The sequence below is a fragment of the Mesitornis unicolor genome, unplaced genomic scaffold, assembly GCF_000695765.1.
Source record: "Mesitornis unicolor isolate BGI_N332 unplaced genomic scaffold, ASM69576v1 scaffold10775, whole genome shotgun sequence".
NCBI lineage: Eukaryota > Metazoa > Chordata > Aves > Mesitornithiformes > Mesitornithidae > Mesitornis > Mesitornis unicolor.
Genome location: NW_010187519.1, coordinates 1 through 11041, shown reverse-complemented (window position 1 = coordinate 11041; position 11041 = coordinate 1). Strand labels below are relative to the sequence as shown.

The window sequence follows — 11041 nt, the reverse complement described above, 5'->3', positions numbered from 1 at the left end:
AGGAAAACAGGAATTTCAGGGTTAATCTAAGGAAATTATTTCCAGTAAAAGTAGAGACACTTACCACATTAGTGTGTTAACTATGGCAGTTTAAAGAGTGGTAAGAAGAGACATAAAAAATGAAAGGTATAGCTCGTTTTCAACAAAACAAGCTACCTGCAGTGGATGAGTAACTTAACTCCCACATCTGTGAGCTGAGGAGATGAAGCACAAAACATAGCGCATCTTCAAAAACGAAAGGTTTGGACATACATTTACTGAAGGACCGCCGAGTAAATACACAGCCAACACCTCTCCTCTCACAATGGAGGAGGAAAGTCTGTCACAGGCCCAGGAACTTGACATGAAGAGGTTTCTCTCTTCATTTAAGGTAACAGAAACTAAAACCTGAGGCCTACATTTTGCAGGTAATATAGTACGAAATAAAAATTAACAGTTAAGGCCAAATTCCAGCATACATTCACCACAGGCATAATCTTTTTTCCACACAAATGATAAATACTGCAAACAATGGTACAAGATGAACACTAAAAAAAATTCCAAGAGGTCACAGGTTTCTTCTCTGAAAAATCAGTTTGAATTTGACTGTACTCAGAAAAACTCTCTAAAAGCTGCAGGGACTGAGGGATTCAGATCAATGTGGAAAAGCAAGATACAGCTGTTCTGAAAGAGTTTTCTGTGAGCTCATCTTCCACCTCTTTTGTACAGAGTCCAGTTGTTTTTGGAAGCAGGAAGTCCAAAAGCAGGAGTCTAGGAGAGTATTTCAGAGAATTTAATTTTCCATTTCTAAAGATTTCTGTTAAGCTAATAGAGGTATAAACCACTGCAACATTTCTCAACTTGTATCTTAATAAAGCTAGGAGAACTTAAGCGAAAACAAATGATTCCAGTCTCTGAGGCACACACACTGTAACACTTGCATTTTACAGTCAGAAATAATTTAAGCGCATTCCTCCTGAAGACTCTAAAACTCTTAGTCCCATTTATTACACTAGCCAAAAGGATGATGTACTCATTTTCCCTATAATTATATATTGCAAGTTCTTCTCCTTCGAAGGCCATCAGTGCCACTCAGGGGGGGAATTTAAAAGTACTCCTTTCTACATATTTTTAACAACAAATATATTCAACAATTCAAGAGTCCACATGTGTCTAGTGTGTTGGACAGGTATTTGGAAAATACCAACTCATGCAGAAAAAAGAGCTGTGAAGGCATAAAGTAGAAGATGACAATATGGCTTATTATGTTCGTGCCAGATTTAAAATACAAGCTACTAAAAAAAGTAAACAGAAGTAGCTTACACTAATAGAATCCTCCCCCGTAAGTTCAGGGAAGCACCTGAATTGGAGAGGTCAGGGTTTTGGTCCAGCACATTGGAACCCTGTATGTAAGCCAACGTAAGCCAGGAATAGACAAATATAGAACAACTTTAAAAGTTTTTCTGTTTAAATGAAAGCAGTACCAAACTTTTAAAGAAGTTTGAGGAAAAAACATAGGCACCACAATTTTTTTTAAGGTTCAAATGTACTTTGACACATTACAATCCCCTTTTCCCCCCATTTATACACACATAGCTTATGTAAAGTTACATATTCAGTAGAGTACCTTTAGCATGAAAAGTCTCTTAGGCCAACCGCTCATGTAACTACATTCAATAACGCAAAGTGGATAACTTGGTCAATCCATCTCTCCCACCGCAATAACTTAATTTCAAATCCCAGGGAACAGTTACATTACATAGTACTCAATGGCTGGGCTTGTCAGAGCTCTGAAACAAGGAGCACAGCTCTTCACAGGTCTGTGTTTCCACTGAGCTGAACTGGGACTCCATGGTATTCCAGGCCAAGTCAGCCAGAAGAAAGTCATCCATTGCCGTCTGTGTCTCATTGCTGGTAAGGAATAAACTCCCTAGATTCTCAAAGCAGCTATCCATAGTCTGTGTTTCAGCACTGCTGAGCTGGACTTTGCTTTCAATATTCTGAGTAGGTATATTTTTAGTAGCTGGATATACTTCTGTCTGGGTTTCTGTGTCAGATGAGTCAGTACTCATGGAGAAACTAGACTGCTTCAGAATACTTCCTAAAGGCAGATGGGTATTACTGTCCAAAAAGAAATTCAAGTCTGTCTGTGTCTGTGTATCAAACATCTCCAAACCCAAGAAGTTAGAATTTCCTCGGCAGCTATAAGATTGAGTGGCACTATCCAAAAATAAGAAGTCAGTCTGAGTTTCAATGTCCAGCAACTCCAAAACTGGCTCAGAGTTCAGGGTACCAAACTCACTCTCTTCGGTCTGAGTTTGGATATTGGATGCTGAAAAGAACTCTTCAATGTCAAAGTCTATTCCTGTGCTCTGTGACGGACCAGATGGCAGATGCGTGTCAGCATTAGAACTTGTCTCTGACAAAAGGCCACGGTTATCCAGTGTCTGGCCAGACATGTTTCCTGAAAAGATGTTCTCCAGATCACTTAGTAGGTCCATTGTCTGGGTTTGATTATCCATTGTATTTTGAGGTGGAAGTATATTAGTCTGTGTATTGAAGCTGATAAGGGATTCAGACTTCACTGCATCTTGATCTGGGCTCTTGCAATTACTCCTTTGCAGCAAGGTTTGATCTATATTTGCAGGCATTAAACTGTTTTCTGGAAGTTCAATGTGAGTAGAAACAGTGTATGATGAATGAACGTTGTCAAAGATGTCACTGCACCTTACAGCCTGGTCCATTTGCACTCTTCCATCAGTAGAGTCCTGTGTCCTACTGGTTTGAGTCTCTCTAGAAATGCCACATGTTGGAAAACAAACCTGACTAAAAGCATCAGTCTGAGCAGCTATGGATGAAGTCAGTTTGGAAGCAGGCAGCAGTGTCTGTGTTTGTACACTTATGGGTAATGAAACCTGTGAACCGAATGACAGATCTGTCTGAGAGCAAGAGGATACAGAAGAACTTGGAGTCCAGGCTGTAGCCGGTACGAAGTTCTGTGAAATATAAGATAAGTCGGTCTGTATATTTATTGAAGAAATGTTACTCTTGTGACAAACATTCCCCAGCCCTTGCCCTGTGTTACTTGATGTAATCTTATCCAAGTCAACTTGTACACCAGTACTCACTGGTTCATTATCACCAGAATTTGTCACTTTTGAACCAGGCATACTATCTTTAAAGACAAGTGTTTCTGCCTCCAGTGCCGGAATCAAAATTCCTATCGATTGAGGCAATAAATGAACAGTACTAACAACTGAACCTCGATTATCAACAGCCACTACAGCAGGTTTGACAGAAGGGTCTGTTGCAGATACATATACAGGCAAGTGAGCAAGCTGCATCACTGGAAGTTTAACTAAAGCCACTTTGGGCTTCGGTAAAAGCATCTTCGGCGTACACTTTGGCTGCATTTGGTTCGCAAAGTTAGAGCTGCAGGAACCTTCACACGAGGTCACTAGTTTCACTTCAGAGGACTCCAGTTCCTGAGGGCCAGGATTATTACTGTGTGTATTGATGAACGCTTCATTTGCTTTCTCTGCCAACTGCTGATTATGTACGGAGGTTTCCAATTTCCTTTTCTTACTAGGAGGATCCCTGTGAACATGAGATCAATAATTTATACTCCTTTCAGGCACAAAACAGCTGCCTTCCATTCTTTTGAGTTACTGCACTGTAAATATAAATGCAAGCCACAGATGAGGTTGGATATGAGAAGAGAACTAATGCTGATTAAAATACAAAAAGTCTCCATGAACTTCAGTTTTGTAAAGTTTAATTTCTCACTCATCCATTTAAAAAAAAAAAAAAGGCTGCCTCTTTTATGGAGACATTTTTTAAAATGGAGGTGAAAGTTTAGACAGTTTCTTCCCCCTTGTACAGCAGGCACTCTCATAACAGGTTTAATTTGTTACTTTGACACTAACTTAGATTGGACACTGAAGGGACAAAGCTCTTAAAACTAGCGTACTAAAGATCTCTCATGGAAAGTGAAGATACAATTAGCACTCCTTCACACACAACTTGGCAGCAGTTGAAACTCTAAGACACAAGCTAGGTCTCAGGAAACAGATCACCCTTTATGAAATACATGCACACCTTAAGACAACTACAAATCTAAATGTGCTTCTACAGGCATTAAAAAACCAAACAGTAATAGAGACAATTAGACTACAAAGGAATATAAACTGAATGGCAATCCACACCACAGTCAGCATCTCTAAACATTTCTGAATCATCTCTACTTACAAAACTGTGAAAGCAGATGCAACAAGAACCACGAGCATTTACGCCATGCAGTGCAGTGTCATCAGCAGCTATCACACTGACAGTACTTTTTGTTTGCTATGTGGGGAAACCTGATCTTACCAATTAGACAATCGTCACTGCCTTCAACAAAACAGAAATTAAAAAAGCAACAGGACAAAGAAATTGCAAACTGCTTTACAGCTAAAACAAGGTGAGTCTATTTCCAATTACACCAACAGAAAGGAGACAAAAAGCAAGGACATGGGAGACAGAGGACTTGGTGATGAATACAAGTACCATTACTTAACTGCTTCACTTTTACCTGTGTTCTGCAGGAATTTCATGGCCAGTTCTGTAAATATGGGACAGTAATGCTGTTCTGCTGGCATATGGGCACCCACAGGTACACTGGAAAGTCTTGCCACAGACCTCTATATGCCGTTTCAAATACCATTCTGTACCATAGGAGTTACTACATTTATCACATTTGTGCTTCTTTTCAGCGTGCATTTTCATAAAGTGCTAGAATACACAATGAAAAGTAAACATCAGCCTTCACGTTGAAAAAAAATCATGGTCAGGGAGACATTAATATTTGCATTTTTTAGTTGTTAAATAGCATGAAAGAGTAGAATTAATTTTTTGTTAAAGCCTCATTAGGAGTAAGTTACAAGCTTCAACAGAAAGAATTTAAAATTTGCAAATCTGTTTGTATTATGTGCATCTTAAAACACAGATAAACATTTATGTGTCCTAATGCTACTGAAAGTTTCCTGTGGACATCAATAAATCCTTAGATGAATCATGCGAGAGACCAGTCAGTATACATGGCAACATGTGCACGCTCCTGAAGCCCTGCAACTGAGCGAACAGTCTCAAGTCAAACAGGTCACCTTCAAAGCAAACACCAGAATTTCATCACAAGTAACCAACAACTTTTTGTTTTGAAGAGTGCCTTTTGAACTTGCTTGTGTAGAAACAAGTCTTACATCTTTTCTTAACAAGTAACTAGGAAACAAATACATTTTGATAATAAAGCAAAGAAAAATTCTTAACTCCTGACCGCTTGAAAAAATCAGTTTAAAAGCATAAGCCACATTTTAAACCTTTATTGGTTGTCTCTGATTTTTTTCTCCTCTTTTATCTTTCTCTATCTTTTTAATTTGTGAACAGGGGCTGTCTTCTAGTTTAGCAGAACATATTAGCATCTGCCTGATCAAAAGGATAAAGTCCTCTAGTATAGACAAGCAAACATGCAAATTCATTAACCGTAAGCCCACGTGGTTTCTGTACACAGTTATCCAGCTTCTGGATAAATGCTGGGGAACTCTGCTCACGTCTGAATGCAAAAGCGTACAGTCTCTGGAGCAGAGACAGTCAGGACCAAATCAGTACGAAAGTAATACTTGAGGGAATAGGAATACCTGTTTTACAAGAGAAAACTGGGAAAATGGTCTGTTTGGTCCTCTAGGGCAGCCTTCAATAGGACAGCAGTAGAATTTCTGTGAAGTTTTCAAACCTTTCCTTATTGGTGCATTAAGTTTTCCATCCTGAAAAAGAACCAATTGAGAAGTGGACAATTCTACAGGTTTGCATTATTAAAGACAACATTCAGAATATACATCAACTGTGGTTCACCGAGTTTACACATCTGAGTTGAAGGCACATTCCTAAGTGATTTGAAAGTTAAAACAGAGTTTTTCACCTGTGTGGACACTACTTTGCAAATATACCATCAAAATTACCAGGTGAAACCACAGAAGCTCTGCAGACTGGTGGTACTGTACTATTTACTTTTACCAACATACTCGCTGCCCCAAGCCAATTACAACCACCTCCTGTGCTATTTGAGCCAAAAAGCTTTCCCTAGAGATAGTACACTACACTGTGAATTCAATGTGGTTTTACTTGTTAGTAGCACAGTTTACTTGATGCTCCATTAAAATCAGTCACACTGTGTAACACAGCACCTCCCTGACACTGGAATTCTGCTGGCACGATTTAGAGTTTACTTGTAATAAAATGAAAAATGCCAAGTACACTGCCACAATCCAGATCATGAACCAAATTCCACTTAAGTCTACGAAAATAACAACTGGTGTTCTAATTCTGAAACTTCAAACATGGAGTGGGATACCTGCGCTTTCCATGTGATTGCCCTCTGTGACCAACACACGTACACAATAGAAGTAATACAACTTGCTCAAAAATACATATTGAAAAGACACACTAGTGGGATTGTCTGGATTGTTCAACCACATAGAGCCTATTCCACTGGGGACACAGCCATGGAAACCAGACAAGATGTACCCCTCCAGACATATCCTATCTGAAAGGGTCTCAGTGGAAACATCAGGCATCTGTGTCTAAGTAAAAAATTAAAAGCGAACTATGAAAAATACGATGCTCAGAGTAGCTGTGAGACTCCTTACAGCCAACCAAGTCCCCAGAGCCAGTTATAGTAGTCCATAATGACATCCTCAAGATTCAGGGATTATTCAGGGAATAACTACTGGAGCATGCCCTGTTTGAGCTCTGCACCTGATCTTCCTCAGCATGACAACAGTGACAGCACAGTACGTGGTGAGATGTTGATTTTACACCAGTCACTCCCTAGCTGCTTTCTTTGGGCAGATCTCCAGCTGTTTCATTTTTACACTGGTTAGACCAAACAGACAGAATCCACGAAGTGCAGAATTTGTCCCATGGGAAGCAAACAAAGTTTCGTACCACAGCTGCCACAACACAAAGGAGTTCATCACTCACACCTCCGCTTCCTACCTGCCTACAGCTACTCACAACTCAACGACTCCGTGTTCTGAGCTACTCATGCCTTGCTTTTGAAGCACTCATCTCATCTGCGCTTCAGCAATACATGAAGCAAATAAGTGGGACGCTTAAATGATTTTGTTTTTCCTCACACCATCTCCCAGTATAGGACACACTGTGTAAAATGTAATCCCTTCAAGCAGTGTTTCAGTTATGTTTCCACACACTCAACACTGTTACTTGCTGACATTGTTCATTTTTGGAGACAACACACCATACTCCAAGAAGCAAAGTTTAGAGCCTCTCAACCAAAATGATAAGCTGCCATTTCATCAAGAAAACCTGGAATAATCCTCTAAAAAGGGAGTTTTCATGTAACATTTTAACCTTCTAAGCATCTCCAGGTAGAGCGATTTTCCCGTGGACAAACCATTCATAAACAGACCTGTTTTATCTCTGCTGAATAATTACTGTGATTATTTTCAAACCTCCAAGAGCCACTGCCCGAAACAGGAACATGACTCACAGAAATCTTCTTGTTCCTGCCCCACTGTCCCCAGCTACACTTTTTAACCCTGAGTTTACTCAGAAACACTTTGACCACACGCCAGTTTCAAAGTCTTCACGATTAAAAAAGACATGCCTTAAATCAAAACTTTGTGTAGTCTCTTCCCACTGCAGACAAAATCCGTATGCTTAGGAAGTGGCAACTGGAGTTACTTATTCCTAAGAAAGAAGTTATTCAAAGTGTGTCACATTTAACATCACAACCTAACAAATGACAGGGCAATATGGGAAATATGTTCAGGCACTTAACAGGTAAACCAGTCACCAGTCCAGTATTTAAAACTACTTAAGTACAGAATAACACCACAGAATCACAGAATGTTAGGAGTTGGAAGGGACCTCAGAAGATCATCCAGTCCAACCCCCCTGCCAGAGCAGGATCACCTAGATCAGGTTAAACACTTGGTTTAAAAGCTATATAAACATGATTAAGGTGCTTTTTGAACAGCTGGAACACAGTCTTTCAAGGCACAGATCACAACAAATTTGTTGTGACAAGCTGAGAGAGACTCTACACGTATAAGGCCCCCTTTCCGGACAGTAGTCTTGTTTTAACCATCTTCAAAGTCCTCCCAGCCCTAAACGGTTAATCTTCCATCTTTGCAAAAGCCTGTCTGGCCAGTCATATTTCAGACCTTCTCACAAGTCCTTTCCTTGTATGTCTGATTTAATTGCCCATGTTACTACAATAGCCACCCAGCACAATTATTGGTAGATATTTGTTCAATTAACTCCTCACGACACAGACACTCGTAAGGAAAACCATCACTTGTACAGGGCCTGCGTCAACAACACGGAAAATAAAAAATACCAACCCTTGCCACTGATTTAGTCAAGGTGAACTTGGTGACATCTTGCTTTCCTGCAACAGAAAGATTTCCTCCAAAGGATTCATTTAAAACAATACCTTACAGTAGACTATAACTATCTGAAACATCTTGCAGAAGAAGATCATGCATTTCTTTACTAAATAGCATGAAGGGAAGTGTGTTTATCCTCACTGTAAAAACTATTGTGGCAGTGTAACATTGGTACTTGGGTAACCAACCGCAAGGGCAAGCTGTCCTTTCTAGTCCACCACTGACAACAGCCTCCCTGCTATCACAGGGATCCACTGAATCCTCCCCTTTACATGAACTCCTCTGGCTTCATTTTTAAACTAAACAGAAGTCATCCCCTTCTCTCCATAAAAATACAGACAAAACACCAAAGAACTGAACGATGCGTCAAGCTTTATATATTGAGCGCCAGTTTAATCCCATTGTTATCGTATTTTATTGGCTTATTTAAGCTCAGGAGCCAGAAAACAAACATTTATATATCAACCCTTCATTGTGTCTTCTTTTGTGAGGCCAAACAAGCCAAATTCTTTTAATTTCCGACTGTCAGACACACTTGCCATTCATCACCCTTAGTAGCCCTTTCCTACACCTCTTCTGGGTTCATTTTACCTTATTTGAATCACATTCCCATCCCACAGCAGTGGCAGAGAATACCCTTCTGACATATTTTAGAATTGCTCTTCTCACAGCAGCATCACCCTAAATGCTCACATCCATATGATGAAACAGCTTTTGCAAGTGTTCCCCATCTCAGTTATTTCTGTTACAAATCAGGACTGATCTATTTTTTTGTTATCTATAACCTTGTCCTACTGCACTTGACTGTTTTTACAGGGTCATCCTGCTTTCCTGTGTAAATGTCCTCCCCCTGTAGTGACAACACCTCACAGTTTTTGCTATCAAAAGATCCTACTCATATGAATGAAAATTAAGCAAGTCAACCTCTCTTCTCTTCAGCTCTACCACATTCTCTCCTTCCCCAACAGCTTCTTGCCATCTCATTTGCAAAGCTGCCTCTTCATTAATTCCTCATGCTTCACTAACAAATGCAATCTACTAAACTCCTTTTGTCTGCGGAATCAGTTCTCTCTTAAAAGAAAACACTAATGCTAAAGCAGTAGTCCAAATCCATCTCTTTCTGGAGAAGCAGAGTAACATACACCTAGATTTATATCTTATTACCTTCGTATCTTTATCCCTTCATTCAACATCTAAAGCCGTGCATGATACTTAAAGATGTTTTATCTGAGACATAGCACAGAAAAAGCAGCCGTCCTTGAGCCTCGATAACATGTTACTCTCAATTACAATGCCCTTGGAACAAGTCAGATGTTCCTGACAATCGGCATCCACCCACGCTGCAGTATTTATCCAAGCTAGCAGAAAAACTGAGTAACGAGGTACATGAAGTATGTTATAATTCTACAAGGCACTAATAGTTAATAGCTACTTAAGCAACTGGTGAGAAAGCAGCATCTCCTTGCCCTGAACATGCGTTACAGAACCCAGCAGCCGCAGTCCTCACTGGCGACTGAAAGTGCTGAGTACGAGCTCACAACCAAAACAACGGCCTGCCGAACCCGAGTGAACGTTTTCAACTCCTGCTGCGCCTCCACTCACGCCTATGTGCGAGACATAATACACAACACACACAAAAGTGCTTAGAACACATCAGGATATTGAGACTATTTCCTTTTGTTCATTGTCAATGATCATCTGCAACACACACTTCACTCTGTGCTGGCCATTTCACACGTCAAGTATGTTTATTGTGTGCCCACTGGGGCTGCATTTCCAGAATGCATCTATGAATGCCAGACTTGAGGTTTTCCAGGAGTAGGATTTGTCCCCACACACGTTTTTCATCATGATTCTGAGGAAAGGGCGTCCTTCTGAGAGGCCCACACTCAAACACATGCTTGCTGAACTGCGGCTCCCCTCCCTCCTGCCCCGTACACGCTGCCGTCCTATGGCAACGAGGGCTCGTTTCAAGATGGCATCCATCTGGGGCTCTTCTGGCTCACAGCCATTTCTATAAAACAAACAAAAGCCCCAGCATGACAGCACCGAGCATTCGGATTAGGATGGCCTGCAAACCGCTCTGGGTAGGAAATTCAGTGCGTTTGCATATCACCTCAGCAACGGGGCTGTAACATCCGCTGCCGTCCTATGGCAACGAGGGCTCGTTTCAAGATGGCATCCATCTGGGGCTCTTCTGGCTCACAGCCATTTCTATAAAACAAACAAAAGCCCCAGCATGACAGCACCGAGCATTCGGATTAGGATGGCCTGCAAACCGCTCTGGGTAGGAAATTCAGTGCGTTTGCATATCACCTCAGCAACGGGGCTGTAACATCTCACTGCAGAAAGAGAAGCGATAAGCAATTGAAATAACAGAAACTGAGTCCCAGAGAAGTTTTAACTGCCTTAGCTATGCTTAACACTGCTTAAACCGCTTGTTTTCTGTCAGTAATTTCAGGGAAACTCTCAGTACGACTAGCTGGCCTGCTCCTGAATACTCCTGTATTCACACAGAAACGTGGGGGGGATTTAAACAAGAGACAACGGGAAACGCGCTGTTATTTCCATTGGCAATATCCCCCTCCGCCAGTCTCCCGACACTCGGAGAGTAAACC

The 11041-nt window shown here is 40.9% G+C and overlaps 1 protein-coding gene across 1 annotated transcript; it reads right to left on the bottom strand.

The window, feature by feature from the left end:
• Nucleotides 1-1745: 1745 nt before the first annotated feature.
• Nucleotides 1746-5774, bottom strand: ATMIN (ATM interactor). Its single transcript, XM_010185476.1, has 3 exons — nt 5652-5774; nt 4550-4749; nt 1746-3576 (listed from the first exon to the last, which is right to left on the bottom strand). Exons 2-3 carry the CDS (start codon nt 4741-4743, stop codon nt 1746-1748), a joined length of 2025 nt encoding a protein of 674 aa, XP_010183778.1. The 5' UTR covers nt 4744-4749; nt 5652-5774.
• Nucleotides 5775-11041: the final 5267 nt, after the last annotated feature.